This window comes from Thermobia domestica, chromosome 9 (genome assembly GCF_964235325.1).
Source record: "Thermobia domestica chromosome 9, izTheDome1.hap1.1, whole genome shotgun sequence".
NCBI lineage: Eukaryota > Metazoa > Arthropoda > Insecta > Zygentoma > Lepismatidae > Thermobia > Thermobia domestica.
Window position 1 is genome coordinate 436,147 of NC_137462.1, and position 19,572 is coordinate 455,718.

At 36.1% G+C, this 19,572-nt stretch overlaps 1 protein-coding gene across 3 annotated transcripts in view; it reads left to right on the plus strand.

The window, feature by feature from the left end:
* Positions 1-19,572, plus strand: part of Traf4 (TNF receptor associated factor 4) — a 175,681-nt gene that overhangs the window by 72,695 nt on the left and 83,414 nt on the right. For all 3 annotated transcript variants that reach the window (XM_081770419.1, XM_081770422.1, XM_081770421.1), the window contains exon 2: positions 11,627-11,678. In XM_081770419.1, coding sequence (XP_081626545.1) covers positions 11,627-11,678 — 52 coding nt within the window. The remainder of the gene's footprint in view (positions 1-11,626; positions 11,679-19,572) is intronic.

Here is a 19,572-nt window from a genome sequence, read left to right on the forward strand (position 1 = left end):
AAAAATGAAATGAAATCTTTGAGTTTTACGTCCCACGGGTATGCCGGTTAGGCTAAAGGAGACGGTGATTATGAGAAATGAATGAAATGGTGGAATGAAGAAAGTGGGAGGAAACGGGAGAACCCCGAGAAAACCCATGCACACGGGGTTTGTCCACCACAAAGTTCACTTGGCGGGGTCTGGGATCGAACCCGGGACCCGAAGCACCAGAGGTGAACGCTCTACCACTGAGCCAACGCGCCCCCCCCCCCCCAGAGCATTAAGAATGGCCAGTAGAACATCCTAACAAAAATAAACAAAAAGAAAGAAAAGAAGAAAGAAAGAAAAAGAAAATCATACTTACTTGAAAAAAAAATATCAAACTCTATACCTAGTACAATGTTTAGTTTTTAGGAAAAGACAAGTTGAAAAGAACCTCCACGTATAGCTAACACGAACCTCTAACTATAAAAAGGTATACTCTAACCCAGGGCCTAAATTTTAAAGTCAGACGCACTCGCCAATCCAAAAATGATGGTCACCAATATCTCTCACGTACAAACTATGAGAGTCCTCCCCCCCCCACACACACACACATGGCCATTGCTTTGACAAAGAAAGAGAGTACATCAGGGCATAACATTTTGAAAACAGACAATTATATTCAGGATAATCAATTTGAATTCGACAACTCATATACATGTTAAAAAATATCTTACCTTAAGTGCGTTTGCACACGGCAATGATAATATCGATGGAAGCCCCGACAATATCGTTGCCGGTGATGAGCGAAGTAAGCGACACACAAAAAAATCTTCTCCATCCATGAAAACAAATAAAAAAAATAATTGGGAAAATTATTTTTTAAAACAAGGACTACAAAAACTGTTCTGAAGAGGTGTGGAGGACGGTACAAAACTTAGAAAAAATAGCCCTATGTCTAAACATGTTTAGATTTAACAGTGCCGTTTTAAATAGATGTTGTAAACATATTATTTTCGTTTCGATGAGAATTGATGCTGCTGTACATTGCAAACTATATTAGTTTTAATTTTTGTTGGAACACTGTTGCATATTGTATGTATATTATTTTGTTTTCCATGCAATTAACATTAATGTCATAGTAGATTAAATGATAAGATTCGAATTAGTAATTCTGTTTTACATTGCTCCATACATACACTAGAACAAACCCCGGGGGATGAACGGGAAATGTCCCCTCCAATCTTGGAACTTGGGAGATTGTCCCCGCCCCCCAATAATCCGATTTGAAATGCGTTTTTTGGGAGAGAAATTTTATTGTGTCCGATCGCCAGAAAGGAAAGTGAGATGAAATTAATGTCCACTCAGAATAAGCCTCAAATCTGCCCGCCTCCCAATATTGAAAACAACTCTGCTCCCCTGATTCTCCACAGCATTGTTTCTCGACTACAGAAATAGTTTGAACATCGCTATATATATAATATGGGAACGATCTAACCCCCCCCCCCCAATATTGAAGACAGATTTGCGCTGTTGCATACATACCTGTCGTTTTTGGTTTCTTTTTGTCCATGAACTCAAAATCCTGGGCAAGGCTTGCATAAACTTTTAGCCATGCTTTTTGCTTTTCAATTCTGTCCTTGAAAGAGTTAATTATCTTATCCCATATGCAAGGTCTACATTCCACAAGTTCAATAAGGGTTAAAATATCGAATGGAAAAATTCCTGCCATCTCTAAAAATCTAAGCAAAACTAGAAAGATACGAATGCAATAATACACAAGCTTTTCATTCAGTCACTGTAGCTTAACTGCAGAACTCTATCAGGGGGTCGATCCCGGTGCAAAGGGGAGAGGGAAAACTTGGATACATAGCTTTGGTCTTTGTTTTCAATTGCCATTCCACAAATTATTTTTAAAAAGGGGGATTTGGGATAGTTTTGGAAATGAGAGAAAAAATCTGCAACAAGTGAAGCATGAAGTCACATCCCTATTGTTGAGATCACAATCAAGAAAATGCCAAATGAGTAACTTGTCCTTGGAGCTTTGGAAAGAGTGTTTGATTGTGCTGGTCTCGTTTCAAAATAATAATAATTCTACTTTGACTTGTCAACAAATATTCTATTCAATCATTGCTTATTGAGTGGAACCGGGAAAAGTGATCTGCACACAATTCTGATTAAAATAAAAGAAAGTAATAATAATCAGGATTTTTTCCATATGCTTATGTTTACAGTGTATCAAACTTTGAAAATTACGCTTAAATTAATTTCCAGAATGTATGAAAATTTAAAAGCATTGATAGATTAAAAAATATACCATCAAAGAGTGTGTGTGTGTGTGAGAGAGAGAGAGAGAGAGAGAGAAAGAAAGAACAAAAATAAAAAAGGAGTGGAAAATAATCAAGAAATTGGTTATCTAAATTTCCTATATTCTATTTGGTAATAGCTATTTAGAGGGAAACCAGTACTCTTCAGACTTCTCACATTTTATATTTATTTAATAAAGGGAATTAGCTACTCCTAAACAGAGACTGTAAAAAATAATAAGCTGTTCCGAAGTTGTTTATAGGACAAGATAATAATAAAAGTAATAATATTATACAATTGTAATAGAAAAAAATGGAAACAACAAAATTCCAAGGACAAGAAACGAAACAAAAATACACAGCGTCTTGTCACTCACTCTCTTCATCTAACCCGCTGGCCGGCCGACATTATCGGCCACATGTGCATCCAATCATAAGAAAACATTGCCACCGACAAAATCGGTGTCGGCGATACCGCCGACAGTATCGGGGGCTTGGCCGACAGTATCTGCGTGTCGGAGGATCGGCCGATAATATCGGTGGCGTGTGCAAGCTACGATTTGAATACATTGAAGTCGATTTCACCGCCGACATTATCGGTGGTTCCACCGATATTATCGTTGCCGTGTGCAAACGCACTTACACAAGTGCACTGAAGTACTAGTTGTCCATTGCAGTTTTCGGATCAAAGTCCTTAAGTGAAGGGTCCTCCTGTAGGTAGTCTTAACTCTATTGAGACTGCGGAAGCCTCTCTCACATGAAGCAGTACTCACAGGTAAAGCTGCACAAAATGTGACCATTTCAACTGAGGGTGGGAAAGGAGGGGCGATTTACAACGTTGTGAATACTTTGCTTTCCATGTCCGTTGTGAAGACTTCACACACTGTGTTTTCTCCCACTCAGTGACAATCATTTTCGTGCGAAACATAAAGTGCGCAACCGTGTGAGTTTAGGCAGAAACCATTCCTACTGAACACTGGTCGCTAGCTTTAAATTTCTAGTCACCAATGGCGACCTGGCGACCGGAAATATTGCGCCCTGCTCTGACCGATTTCCTTCCATTGTACACTTTCGACCGGGTGAATTGGGAATCGTTGATGGGATTTATAAAGAAGGTTGGGTTGCAATGGAAAGAGTGGAGACTCATAATCAACTTAGCCACTAATTAAGCGTTAGAATGGGACAAGAAATGATAGAGGGGGGTCCTTCGCAAACGTTGCTTAAAATGTTTCTTAGAAGAGACAGTAAAGATGGTGTCTGCATAACGAAGACTGTTTCTGTAGGAGATAGAATGATTAGCAGTATACAGTTTGCAGATAATACGGCGTTGGTACGGAATCTTGTAACTTGAGGGAAGACTGTAAAGAATGTGGGGTGAAAATAAAGGTCAGAAAGGCATGGTGACTGAAACGAAGCGGTCGCTGTCAAGAAGTAGAAGAATAGAAACTAGAACGGGTGACTACTTTTGGGTGCCTGAGTAGTATTACTAGTGAAGACATGAGCGAATGTGAAATGAAAGCAAGGATCATTTAAGAGGAAGAAAAGTCTATTTTGTGGGTCCTGGGATAAAAGAGTTCTGAAAAACATTCATAGGATATTGTACTATATGAGGCAGAAACATGTACGTTACGTAAAAATGGAGGCCTTCGAGGTGTAGATGTACAGAAGAATCGAGAAGGGGGGAAACAACAATTTTAGATGTAATTCGAAAAAGGAGAAATTGGTTAAGATATTGACTCAGACGACTGTATCATGTGGGACGTGCAAAAGGCTATGGTGGCAGGAGAAGGGTGGAGGGAGCGAAAAAGGCTCCACTTGATGGATGCTGTTAAAACAGAAAATCCCTTCGACGAAATGGTTTAGCGTAGGAGCATTGTGCATGGAAGCTTCTCGTCACTTGCGGCAAGTCACCCGTGAATAATGGCGAAATACTTCTGATAATGACCCTTTCCAATGTTTTTAGTATTATTCATTGTTAACGATTGCAGAGTAGATGGGCTTGAACGCTATATCTGAAAATTTGATCGGTAAATGAACAAATAAATGTATTTATTTTTTTAAAAAAATTATGTTATGTACATTAAAAACCTCGTTGCTGTGTTTTTGACAGAAAAGAACGCCATTGGTAATTGCTATTTTTTAAAAAAATGATAGCTTAAGCCTTTATATCCAGTGCTGGTGACCTTTGATCTCTTTAGCAAAGTAAACCTTCACATCGGAAGTAGTTAACCCATTCGTTCCCCACGCCCTGAGGGGAGAGCAGGGGAGGGGAACAGGTGCTCACACAAAGACAGGAAACACCAAGCTGTTGCGTCCCGTTCTGGAATTTTTATTTCGTTTCCTTTCTTTGCAATCAGACACAAGTATTCGTATTCAAGTATTGTACAAGGTGCTTCGAAAGTTATTTCACAGTAATCGCAGAGAAAATATTTCAGAATATTTGGGAGACCGGTACAAAAAGAAAATTTACTAAACTACGAAATGTAAATATTTCCTAATATGTGTTACAAAATGTTGGTTCTTAAATATCACATGCTCTATTGCAATATCTTTGTATAAAACAGAAAAAAAAATATCAGAATTGAGTAGAGATTATTTTGGGAAATATGAAATCTTTCCTTTTGCGGAAATGAAACAGAGAACACCATTCACCCTGTGTAAAAGGAATCTTTATGAAACCAGTTTTACTTTAATCAAATCAAATAATTTAAGAAATAGAAATTGCATCCCAAACCTTTGATTAAAACAAATGGTTTTGATGGCAATAAGATTAACTCCATTACAGAATATACGAGGAAATCACATCATAAATACACCCGTCGGTCTCTTCAATTCACATGTTTCATGTAATGCGTGTTCCTCACGAGACGAGACGAGACAAAATTCTTCCAATAGAGACTTTTGTAGTCGAGACTGCACTTTCAAGACACTTTTCCGAGACGAGACAGCGCCAAATATTGCCTCGTGAACAACACTATATCTCACCCCCATCATTTGATTTGGTTGTTCTTTGCACTTAGTAATGATGGCTTGAAAGAAATTCCCCGTCCCTCATTCCGAGACAGGCTATAGCTGTTCGATTTGAATTAACGGGATTTTCAAATTACTCCTTTTGAGAGAGATATCTGAAGGCAACGCTGCTGATACTCCATACCTACTTCAATGCTCTCAGTATAATATTTTCTTCCTAAATAATGTACTAACCCAATTCCTTTTCAATTATCTCTTTCCAACTTTTTCCAACACATCTTTATCCACAATATTCCTGAAAACTATTGTATTCAAAGACCCACAAAATATTATTTCCTTTTACCTAAATGTTTTCCTACCATTTCTATCCTTCCTTTTATTTCACATTCAGAGTTTTAGAAAAAACACAATCTACGTACGAATTTAAAATTTTATGCTTGTTCTATTTCCTTCCGGCTTCCCCCGAATTTCTGTGTTTGATATCCCTCAGATCGTTTCAATTACCCTTTCGTTCTATTCTCAAGTTCATTTTAATGTCCATCCCACTTTCGTCAGGGTTTTCTGTCAAGTTTTCTAACGTCCTGTTAATCTATGTTTCAGAAGCAAAAATAAATTCGTAAATATCAGCTGCTTTGTCTCTTTCTCGTTCTACCATTCCAGTGTTACACTGTAAAAAAAAATTTCATAGGTAAATTTACAGAAAAGAAATGTCGCAATCTGTTTGACAAGCCTCTATGTAAGTCAGTTTATACACTGTAAAAAAATTGTAGGTGGCGTACTTAAAAAGATAGGCTACATGCGTAATTCCTGTAGTTTTTGGACTTAACGTACAGCAGACGTATAACTAAAAACACAAGTTTTATAATACTTTCTGTATAAGTGTTCTATCTATACGTACTTTCCGTATGAAACAATGTAGGCGGTCAGGATCTCACATACAAATGGACGTATATAACATATAGCTGACGAAGGTAACATAAGTATATACATGCGATATACGGAAAACTGTTGGATGTCAGACATCCTGCAACGGCTTGATGTAACATCAAAGAGCAGTGATTATGTAGTATACGGATAACGTATGCTCCGTACTGATTTCTATAGTAAGCAAGAGGATACCGTATTTTTGTACAATATACCGCTGTCCGGAGAACGGATTTTTCTCTGTGTACCAATAAAGTAAAATTACATTTTTATCAATAAAAATATATTTTCATATTAATTTATTGTAAATTTATAAAAAACCCAGCAAATTTTGTAATTTAATCTAAGGAAATGTATATCAATTTACAAACTGAAGGGTAAAACATTTTACATTGATATTTGGCAATTTATTTACAGAATTTTTTTTACAGTGTAATCTTAGAACTTCTTCGGGATTTATTGTAATTGTTGTGCTCTTGTGCACTTTCTTCTTCAAACAATGATTGAAAAGAATTTGATTATGGATCTAAGTTTTTATTTTTCTTTCATCTTTAATTTTAATTTTCTTTGTCCTCTGGAAATTATTTCTTATTTTCTTTTCTGTTATCCTTCTTTCTTCATATTCCACTTCTTTCTATTCAACATTTCTTTGGTCCACCAATAGAAATGTTCTCCTGAAGACTAATGTTTTATATTAGTATTTTGTAGTGAATGTTCTCATTAGTATTTCCCACAAGACAAGAGGTACTTTCTTTAAAAAAAAAAAAAAAAATAAGAAGAGGCGACAAATTTTTCGTGTCTCATTGGCAGCACTAGTTTACGAAGTCTTAGATCTCATATAATTTTAATATTGCATGATTCATAGTGTAAAATCTATAACCGGAAATTGATAAAGTTATTGTATGAACAGAACAAAGAGCATTTGTGAACGTTTTAAAATATGGAAGTCCTTACACAATATATTCCAATAATAAATATGATTTAAATGTTGTTATATATCACATCCTTCATAGATCCTCCCTCGAATGGAAGCACTCTGATAACTTTTAGGTGAAATTAAGAAAAAGTCAGGGTTTACATTTCGTAGATAAATTTACAAATTATATTTCTTGTATCCTCTCGTGTCGTGGGCAACACTAGCTCTCATATAACCTCATTGCTCAAAGGGATGTTAAACTTGAGGCCAAGCAATGCAACCTCGCTGAAACCATTCAATTCTTCCTTTAGTACAGTAGAGGTATGGTTTGCTCAAGAAATTGAGTTGATCCTCTTTACTATTTTTCACTTTACTACATTTTTAAATCTAATAAGAAACTATAACAATTTTTCGCATTTTTCTTTCCTTTCTTTTCTTCTCTTCGAACTGATGTTTAACATCTGTAAAATGAGTTTGGAGATTCACTATGACACCAGCATAGCAAAATAAGGATCTTTTCTTTGTATCAAAGTAAAACTTTTTGTCTTTCAAATTCTTGTGAAGTAAGGTTAAGTTTCGAGGACAGTCCTCGTATCTTACTTGATTTTAAAACAAAATCAGTATGTTTCGTGACTGAAGTTGAAATCCGTCGCGGAGTTTATTCAAAGAAATCCCGTGGCCTTCTTACATACAAATTCTAACAAGAGTCTGAAATAGAAATTCTAATCGAACCTACAGCTACAAGCAGGTTAAAATAAATTAAGTTTAATGTAAATATTTCTGATTCTAACTTTAAAAGAAAAAAAAAAAGAAAGAACAAATGTGCTTTTTGGTTTCTTTAAAGGCATGTTTAATTGAAAAACCTTTTGCATTAATATGATTCTTTCGTGATTGAACCAGTATGTTTAGTTCTTCTTTACAACTTTTACAAGTGGTTAGTACGTTTTCAATGTAGACGTACAGAAATTCCCAAAAACGTGTTTCAATCTTCGCATTCTAAATATAAGGTATCTATAACTTCAAGCTGCGGCCAAGAAATTCGTGCCAAGTAGGTCATTCTTATGTTCGTTCCTTACCCTGGAAAATATTCGTTCGTCTTTCATTTTTTTTTCGATAAATGTAGCAAGCTTGCTGTATATTTAACTATCTTAAACATACCTGATATAGTTTATGCCTACAATATGTATTATCTTGAATCTCATATCATGTAAGCATATTACATAAATATCAATAATTTTATATTACCAATAATATTCAGGTATTCTTCACTGTGTAAATACACATATAAAATTGAAATTAAACTCAAATTAGAAAGAAAAATTATAAGTTATTCACCTGATTCTAAAATATGAGACGGTAATCTATAGAGAGGAAGTTCCTCGATTAAGCCCAGGAAAATCGTGGCTATGGGAGAGAGTCCTCTGATAACACGAAAATCATGGACTCTAGAAACAGAGACAAGCAGCAAGTCTTGACGTCCTGTTCAGAACTAAGGCTTGAGACTGAAGTTCAAATCATCGTAATGTGTTCAATGCTCTCCGAGCAGAAATTAAATCCACAATTAAAACGCGTTGTGAGTTAGCCAGTAGACCAGTGAGACAGACATAAGCAAATTTTAATAATGGCAATATTTCTGACCATTTTTCCATAAAACAAAACAAACTACCACATCACATGGGCGGATCCCAGAGTTTAGGTCTTGAGATGCATCTTTTAAAATAATTTTGTTGCTGAACTAGGCGAGGCACAACTCCAAAATAGACTCATGCATAATTTTTTCGTCTCAGGGCCGCAGTGGCAACTAAACCCATTGGATGCCAGTCATTTGTTAAATGAAATCGCTATCTACTCAAAAATATCTACAGAAGGAAATGCGTGACAGCTTGGTATGAAGAACGAAGCAGAACTATTAGCTGATTTCATTTAGCAGTGAGGCAAACAGTTAGGTTTAGCGAATGACAAAACTGGAAAACGGATTTAGTTGAATAAAATACGGTTGGTTTTAAATAAGTATGGATTTCCGTCAGGACCCACACTATCGGTGCGGAGGACCTGGGCTTATTTCCTGCTGCGACCCATGTGGTTTGTATCCACGTCTCGTACAATCCATGAAGCTTAAACTTCCAACCAACACCAGTAGCATACGTGGGAAATTGTTTAAAATAAACACATATTAGTTTAATCATTTTAATAACATGTCATATGTTGGTTTAATGGAAGTGCAAAAGTATAACTATTGTGAATATATGCACTTCCGCAGAATTTATTCAAGGGAAACGTCTAAATTATTTGGACAGAAATATAAACAAAAACATTTATTTTCGTACCATTATCTTTGAGTTGATCTGAAATTCCTACACGCACTCTAGGAATAAAATGACGACCTTTGTAGTACAGGTGTAAGGCAGATGTGCAGAGAGCCACCTGCCGCCCTTCAGTCACTCCCTGGACTTTTTTCATTCAGATTGTTCCGTTTATCAACAATCGAAATGCTTTTATTCTCTTTCTCTGTTTTCAACAACAGTTGTAGGTTGCGTCTGCATTATTTCAATGAATTTCAGTTCAGAATTTATTATTATTTCTATTATTTGGAAGTTTTTTTCATATTATGATGAGAATGTCCCGTTATAGGTAGAGTCTCTCTAAAATCCTTCAGGATACCATTAACATCAGGAAGCTAGAAAATACTTTTTTTTTTTTTCAAACCTTTCTGAATAGTTTGGGGGTGGGGAGTACATTTGTACGAATAATATTTTAAATCAATATTAAATAGGTGAAAGTCGAAATTGAATAATTGCATTTCCATATAAATCAAACAGTAATATAAAAGTAGTAGTGACAAGTGTACTTCACGTGATAGAGTTTGGTCTGTGTGGCGTGATATTTTCTCAATTAATATTGAAACCGGAAGTGGTAGTAGATATCTGCTACTTCTAGTAGAGAGATAAGAGCCAAGGGCCAAAGGCGCCGATTCTGGGGGACCGAGAGGGCCCGCTCCCCAAAGCTCATGTAGGCCCCCTATTGTATCTATGAATATACAATATTTGGCATAATTTGAGTCCAATTTGTCTTAAAATCTTCATATATATACCTTCTGCATCTGAATGGGCAAGATCGGCCCACAAATTTACAGAAAAATCGACGCCCTTGATCAGAGTGGAGATGGAATATATCCTTCGGACCTATCAATTAATTGAAGAAAGTCGCTTGCCGTTTTTATTATATAGCGATTATCGTCGTTTTTATTATATACCGATTGCAGGAAAGCTTCTCGCTATTTATTACCGTTTTTGCTCTATAGTGATCAACGTTAAAACCGGAAATGATCTGTTTCTACCATTTCCGGTTTGAATAACATCATCAAGAAACGTTGGGCAAAATTGATGGTGATGCATCAAGTAGTTCTTGAGATTTTCTTCTGCCGTACGGACGGACGGACGGACAGAGTAGACATGAAAAGGCGTTTTGACAATGAAAGAGAGAGAGAGGAGAGTGTCAAAGTAATGAGCAATTAAACGTGCATTTGAAATAGTCTTTCATTATCAAGAAAGTAATAAAGTTTCGTGTCGGCAGGCGAAAAGTCCATTTTCGGAAAGGTAAAATTTAGTAATCCATAGTACCATCTGGCAAAGAATTCTTTGTCTCCCTCTCCTCAACTTTTTAAACATTAGAAAATCTTTGTTTTCGAAATCTCGTAGGTTGAAATGAGACCAGCATGGAAAATACTAAGTACTGAATCTTTGGATTTCAACATTACTTATATCACAACAGCACAATTGAATTATATCTATTACGATCTGGAATTTTAACTAACATAAAAAGAATTGTGTAGTGTCAGTGTATAAATCTTCTGAAGGAAAGTGTCACGCTTTAATTTCGATTAAATTTGTTTAAACCTCTCGAAGAGTTCACAGCATTTTAGACTTGCCAACTGATGTCTAATTCGAATATAAGCATGGAAACATAAGCATCATAAAAATGAAATACTGAAATGAACATAACTGCAATGTTGGATAAAATTATCCGTTTTTTGTTAATTTGAAGGTACTGGTTACTCTGTTTAGAAGTGGTTAAAACATCCAACTAACAGATTATGGATATGGGACCCATCCCATACTGGACTCGAACTCTAAAACAAATTAAAGATATCTCGAAGAAAACTGTAAAACATCAATCAAAATACGCATGAAATATTTTCATTTGTGTGTACGTACACCTTTAATGTGAATATTTACACTCAGGAACGTACGCTGGGGGGTGGGTCCTGGGTGTCCGGACTCTCCCCGAAATTTCTACTTTTGTATAAATTTAGCCTAATTTTAGGGGCAATTTTAGGAATTTTAATATGAAATACCTTCGTATTGAGTTTGGACCCTTCCTGAAATAAATTTCTGCCTACGCTACTGTACTGAAGAACTTTTATGAACAAGGTTTATACAGCTCTATTTTAATGTTTTAGATTGAATGAGTGGCTGGAACCTTATTATTCCTGTTTTTACGAGTATATGTTTGTATCCGTTAACTGATCACATTGTTATGTTCTTTCCAGTGATGGCATCTTCACATGTTCGGAAGATAACCCTACATTCGACTATGCGAAGGTAAGTGTAAAACCAATTGTATTTTTGCACACGACTGTCTCTGATAAGTTACAGTGAAATACGCGAGATCAAATTCTGGCAACAGAAAATAATTTTTTGACGTTTTTGACTGTGTTTCAAATAAAATACTTAGTTCTTTGTAACATAAATCTAAGAAAATTCATTAAGTAAAGCAAAATATGCTGCCTACGTAAACAAATAATAATAATAATAATAATAATAATAATAATAATAATAATAATAATAATAATAATAATAATAATAATAATAATAAGCTTGAAACCAGAAGATAATTTATTACTATTATCTGTAAAAAGATTGAAGTTGTGCTAAGCCGAACAAATTATTGCCTAATATAAAATTATATCTATTGTAATTTTATGAGTCATTAATATGTTGACTTGGTACCATGGGCGCTCGCAGCATATTTTCCAGGGGGGGTGGGGCAAGACACACACACACAATTGCTAGAATTAAATCCAACAAAATAAAACTTCATTGCTATCAGCACCACGTCAGCAAAAGAAACAACAAAGAGCGAAATTATCTTTTCAACTCAACTGACGGATACCATCATTCAAAATACTTAGCATTGCATGCAGCATCAGGCTGAATATAATTATTACTGAAAAAATATGAAACATCACATGGGGGAGAGAAGTAGATTAGAATCTTAGGGATGTATTTGACTAAATTTTGTTACTCTAAATCATTTAGTGAATGTTGATTTTGAAAGTATACTATTGTCACCAGAAGAGCCTATAAATGTTTACCTTTTTCGAAAATCCAGGGAGGGGCAATTGCTCCCTTTTGCCCCCTCTGTGGGCGCCCATGCTTGGTACGACTTGAAAGAATCATAATCTTCCTCAAAACATGGATGCTGTGTGATCATTTATTTTCCCATTATAAACTTGCTTTACCTCTGGTACATGCAGTTCTTGATTCGATCCCAGTTCGCGCCAAGTGAGCTTTGTGGTCGACAAACACCGTGTCCGTAGGTTTTCTTGGAGTTTACCAGTTTCCTCCCACTTTCTTCATTACACCATTTCATTCATTTCTCATCATCATCGTCTCCTTTAGCCTGTACTTTATAATCCTGCGACGTAAAACACAAAGATATCATTTCATTTTTAAACTTGTTTATGTGAATGTATCTCTTTCTGTCCCTATAACTGAATCTCTCTTCCTCCTCTCTCTCTCTTCCTGCTCTCTCTCTCTCAATGTCATCCGTTACAACTCACATCGCCCGGGATCAAACTACCGACTCTTGAAACCAGATGTAAGCGCTCTACCAATGAACCATCATGACTCCATATAGTTTCGTTGTTAGTAGACCGTGGATATTTATTCGCTTCAAGCAGGAACCAAGTACAATAAGATTATATATACAATTTTCATGCTTCGAAAGTATTGGTGACCTATAAAATATGCAAGAAAATCAAGGTTTAGTAAGTAGCCTTCTCCGTTGGTGAGTGGTTAACATCGTGGCTGCATAACCGAAAGGTTCTTGGTTCGAAACCCATCTCCGAAAGCTGTGAATCATTTAATTCTTCGTTCTCCATATGTTAAGATCTTTCTCCCATGGCGCAGTCGTCTGACTTTAAAAAAAATGGTTCTCCACTTTAATTCGACAACGGTGGATGTGATGCTCACAGGTTTTACCAAGAACCTATGATTCTCTTTATGCTTCAGAGGATCACAATTTTCCTTAGAATATGATGTTTTCCGATTATTCGTTCCTCCAATTCTAAGGTTGCATACGTGAATGTATACCTATATTTAAATATTTGTCTCTTTCTCTCTCTCTCTCTCTCTCTCTCTCTCTCTCTCTCTCTCTCTCTCTGCCAGTGTCTTCCATCATATGGTTTGAGATCAAAGCTTTCGACTCTTGATACCAGATGTAAGCCTCTACCAATGGCCGTCGTGACTTCCTATGGTTTGTTTTTAGTATGCTGCGTATATTTAGATACTTCAAAGAGGAAACATAGACCCACAAGTAAGCAAGGTATTCTCTTTCGTCCTGGAAACTTCGATCTCCAAGATGCTTCTCGCAGTGAGCGACAAATCACAGAAAAAGTGCATGATATTCTGGCAAAACTTGAGCAAGACCAGCGTTTAATGATTTAACATACATCTCCGATGGTTAAACGATTCGGAGAAATCTAGATCCAAATATGTTTTATCCTTTGAATGTATGCAACCTGTAGTACTGTGTTGAATTTCTGGTTGCAATACATTTTAGGATAACTTCTTTTAAGACGTTGTAGGAATTATTTGATTTTTTGAAATGTAATTAATTGTTACTTTTTCAATTCTTTTATATGTGTAAACTTTCCTTGGGATTAGCTTATACGATTAGTGAAAATTGCATTGAAATACGACCGACGGTTCCCGAGATAATCGCGAACATACAAACACATAGGGCCTACATATACAGGCAGGGGCGGATAGGTACTGGGACATGTCAAATCAACAAGTCATCCGACTTGACCATCTCAGATTTTTGTAAAAATTGGTGCACAGCTTTATTACAATGGGAGATGAAAAAATCCCAAATATTACCTCTCTCCTCCTGAAAGTGTCCCCATACAGGGTATTCAAAAATGCCAAAAAAGGGCATTTTTTCAGTTACAGTGATTATTAAAACTTGTCACAAAATGGTTAATATGTGCACTAGAGACATGAAATAAACACGATTGGAAAGCATAAAGATTGCTCTATAAGTGGCACTATATTGAAAAAAGCTGTAAATAGAAATAATACTTGTAACAGCAATCCTGAAACCAGGTTAGTACTTAAACTTGAAAATATGCACTGAGTGCACAGGGCTTACCTACCTCCATTAGGAGTCTTGCAAATACTACAAATAAACATTATCCTGACGTAACGTACTACTTCCCCCAACTTCCCCCCCCCCCCCCGCCAGTTTCAAAATTCTCTCATTCCGGTTCTTCCACTTTTAATAATTTATCTCGCATTTATCGTCCGTCTCCTTTACTACGACGTCATGACGTACAAGAAAAAGCGTTCAAGAAAACAGATTGTACATTCGAAATTTAGAGCAACATTTCTCGAACTGCGGTCTGCTGGCCCCAAATGGTTCTCAAAGTATGCATGTTTGGTGCTTTTCGACTGAATCCACAACAAGACAGAAAAATTAAGTGATTTGCGTATCCAACATATTTTCGTCTTCCATACTCGATAATCTGGAAACAGCTATAATCTATTTTCTTCTATTGACACAAAATTAACTAATGTAAGAAATGGAATTTTAACTAATGTAAGAATTCTAGTGTAAGATAAACATTAAAAAACAATTATAAATTTGGTTTCGAAGGAACAAGAGTGGTACAGCCCGTAGAATATTTTCGCTATTAAAAGTGAACTGCTCTTGAAAAAAGTTTGAGAAACGCTGGCTTAGAGGATGAATTGGTAAGCGTACTGTCCTCAAAGTATTGGCCAATGTTTATTGCGAACTAGAATAATTTCTAACGCTAGTTCCCTTCAGTAATTTAAATAACAATCTGAAACTGAAAATTAAAAATTGAAAACAGGGATTTTGTGTATTTTTCTTTAAAAAATTATAATCAGTACGAAAAACTCTTTTCCCATTCGTTCGAAGCATTGCCACGATGAAGTAGAATAATGCCTAAGAGTTCAGTGTGCCTGGTCAAAAGGCAAGAAACAGGAAGGTTCTCAAGATACGACTTTATTCCCAGCAACGAAAAGGCGTCCTTCACGGATACAGCGTTCAGGGAATGCAGGCGTACACTCGATATGTATCTGTTCTCAACAAGTCTCAGCCAATCAAATTATTCAATGAAAAAAAAATGCAGACTCCATCCTTCACTGTGAAACTCTAGACTAAACTTTCCTTTCTTCGAGGGAAATACTCCCTAGTAATTATAGTAGCGGTTTCCAACCTTTTGATAATCACAGCGCTGTAAACAACAGTCTTTCTTTTTAGTTCGTGAAACAAGAAGATAAAATAACCTTAATTCCCATTAATTGAATGTTCAATGTTTAAATTTAGAATATATGCATGTTTACTCTTCATCTCACCATCTAGCATTAATTTATACACCAGTGCATCCTCGCTGTTACGATTTCAAAATGTTTTCCACTCGTGGATCTAACGTTGTCAGTAAAAGTGGACATACAATACAAACACCCACTCACTTTCTGCTTTTTGTCTTCATTTCAAACTAAAAATGCAAGGGCTCAGGAAAGAAATGGTTTTTTGCCTGATGATTTTTTGACTTTTTAAAATATTTCAACTTTGATGGAGAGATAACAGTACGTTCCACCTTGGTTTAGCCATATAACACAATGAGATATATAATTCCTGCATTCTGAAGAGAAAATCACGAAAAGATCAAAGGAAATCAGTCATTTGATTGGATGCACTTATTTATACATATTTCTGGGTATTACCGGTATGAGAGGTGACGTCCCTGAGCGTCCACACTACGCAGGGTATAAGAAAGGAATAGGGAAGAAAGATAGCGATCTAGGACCTGTATGTTGGGCAATTGCCTGTTGCGACTTTTGACCTTTATGTTGGGTACCACCCCGGAAGAAACTTAGGATAGCTGGCTTGTTACATCTTTTGAATTGAGTGTTCCCACAGGGAATTGAACCCAGGACTGTTCACACCAAAGGCGAGAGAGTTAGCGACTGTGCTCATGAAATCAGTTGATTGGATAGAAAAAATTTGCAAATTGGTGGACGCACTCTAGTTCCAACGCATTGTTTATAGAGCTATTAGGTTAACTTTCAATAACAAAAGTGTTTACTAAAAAGCTTAATAGTGTCAACAATATCTGTTCTGAAAACGTGGAACAAAATTTATTTATTCAACACAACAAGCTCTAGACCCAGTGTTGTTCCTTACAAATACATTTACTACAGTTATATATATTACTCTATTCTTATATACTATCTCCGACATTCCAAAAACATCTATAGCAGATATCTTTTCAATTGCATTGTAGGAAGCACTCATCCTCCATATAGGAGACATAGCGAGGATATTTGTTCTTGCCTTTCTGCAGTAAAATGTACTGCTATTTCCTACGCGGGTTTTACCTGTATGTTCTGTATGTTCTCTCCGTTGTTTCAACGTGTTCATATTGAAGTTTTGTACTATTTCTGAATATGACTTGCATTTTGGATACATGCCAGTTTTTCTATAAGTAAATAATTTCAAGAATTTTGATTGTATTGTTTCAATCATATCTATACGTTTTAGTGTTTTTGGTGACCAAGACAGAGTCGCATATTCTAATTGCGATGTTACACACCAGAAGTAGAGTTTCATTAATGTAGCATCGTTTTGAAACTCTTTACCTATTCTATTAGCATACGCGCCTTCGGCGCGGGAGACCCGGGTTCGATTCCCGGCGGGAGCTCATGTGGTTCGGATTCCACGTTAATCAGTAGGTCCATGTCTCATATATCCTCGCTGCTGAACGGGACGTTAAACTCAAACTCAGCTCAACTCAACTCTTTACCTATTCTCATAACAAAGCCAAGAGTTGAGTTGATTTTAGTTTAGCGTCCCTTTCAGCAGCGAGGCTATATGAGACGTGGACCTACTGATTAACGTGGAATCCGAACCACATGAGGTCCCGCCGGGAATCGAATCCGGGTCTCCCACGCCAAAGGCGCGTACGCTAACCGCTTAGCCACGGAGGAGCTCAACAAAGCCAAGATTTCTGTATGAATTAACACTAATCGTTTCAATATAAGTAAAACTTAATTTAAAATCAAATAGCACTCCTAGAACTTTAATTAAAGTTGGTAATTAAAGTTCCTTCGATAGAATGGTCATATTTAATGTTGTTTTCTTTGCGGGTAAAGGAAACAGTTTTGCCTTTATTCATGTTCAATTTAATTTTGTTATTGTCATACCAGTTCTTATTGCATAATTCTATTTGCAGTTTTACATAGTCTTCAAGAGAATTAATTTTGGAGAATATTTTAAAGTCATCCGCGAATAGAAGAGTGTTAGAATAATGCATGTAAGACGGTAGGTCATTTATGACTAATAGAAATAAGAGTGGACTACAATTTCAATCTTGAGGAACTCCAGATAAGGCTGTGATTTTTCTAAACATATCCTTTATACATGAGGGCCTATTGACGATTTTGCAAATAGGACGCGAAAAAAAATTTTGCTTGCATAGACAAATAAAAAGTTGTAAGTTTTTGTAACAGTACATCATAGTCTAACAAATCAAAGGCTTTTGAAAAGTCAGCATAGATCACATCTACTTGACCGCCTCTATTAAATTCATTTGCAATAAAATCTGTAATAATGGCTAAATCAATTTGACGGGTTTTACATGACACATTATCCTCTTGGATAGTATTTGCTCAAACACCTTGGCAAATGTTGATAAAATAGAAATAGGCCTAAAATTCTGTATATTCTTCACATCACTAGGTTTAGGGATAGAAAAAATTACAGCTTCTTTCCATTTGTCCGGAAACAGGCTTGTTTTTAACCACATATTTATAATTGTATGTAGCGGATGCTTAAGAAAGTCTACACCCTTTAAGAATGTACGATGGTATACCATCCGATCCGCAAGATCTTTTGGGTTTCAACATTCTTATTGCTTCCTCAACTTCCTCTAGAGCTATTTCATTTAAAAGAAACATAAGGTTTAAAATTTATGAATAAGCTAAAACTTCAACATTTATTGAGAGCGCTTAAATTCAAGAGAGAGAACGTTTAAAATGATATTCACGAAATTCTTACTCCAAAACTTTTGAAACGCTATAAGCCTAACAGTAAAGAAAGAAGGAATTCTGTGAATGATGTTAAACTAATATCATCCCCAAAAAAGTTGTTTTAACTTAATTTTGTAAACTGAACTCTCGGAAGCTGACGATGAAATGTTTCTGGAACTGAGAACGAGACGTAAGCAAGACAATGCTTCTTACCCCTCCCCCCCAAAAAAAAAGTTTTGTATCTGTTTCCTAGTTTATGGTACTTTTTCTTGCCTGACAGATTGTATTTAGACAACCAGTAAAACATATATATCAAAATGTATAACTTCCAGGAGCTTCATAAGATGGTTAGGGAACCAAAGCGACACTTGGGATATGATGGTTGCATAACTTATATTTGTTGGAAACAACTGCAATGGCAGTTTGAAGACCAATCACTACAGTCAACTCCGACCTGAACATAGGACTCAGAAGAACTGGATGTTGTAAACGCACTCCGTTAATTATAGAATCCACTACAGAGAAACAAAAGAGATATTTGAACAACAAGTTTAAAAAATCTAAAATTTCCAATTTCTCACAAAAGAAAGCTGGCTTTCTATGGGTAAAATCTGTTCCGAAAAAGTCGGCTTCGTTGCATCTTTGCATCAGACACAAATGGAAAATTATTTCGTATCTACATATAATCGGAAATGTCAATAAATGTACAATTTTTGAAGACGTCAAAATAAATCTATGACCTTGATTTCAATGTTCCATAAAACCAAATTCAACTTCTTGAAGAGCGAGTGTACTACAGTCCAGATTCGCATCTTTGCCAAGACTCACACCAAAGCAGAGAGCTCTTCAGCTAACCTTTGCTTTTTCGAATGGAAAAACAACATTCCGAGACATTACAGCTTTGTCCTATGGAATGACGCGTATTCGACCGCGTATTCGTCGTGACCACTCATTGGAATCGCTATGCCATATTTCTAAATTTTTCAGTCGAAGTAACTCCTAATTCAACTAGATCATCTATTACCTAAAGACGTTGGAGCAACACCGAAAACCATTCCCCACCGAGAATCAAAGCTGGTACATAGATCTATGCGATTTTTCGTCTACTAATGATGATTTGTTGGCTGATTGCTGGTTCTTACAAAACAACATACCA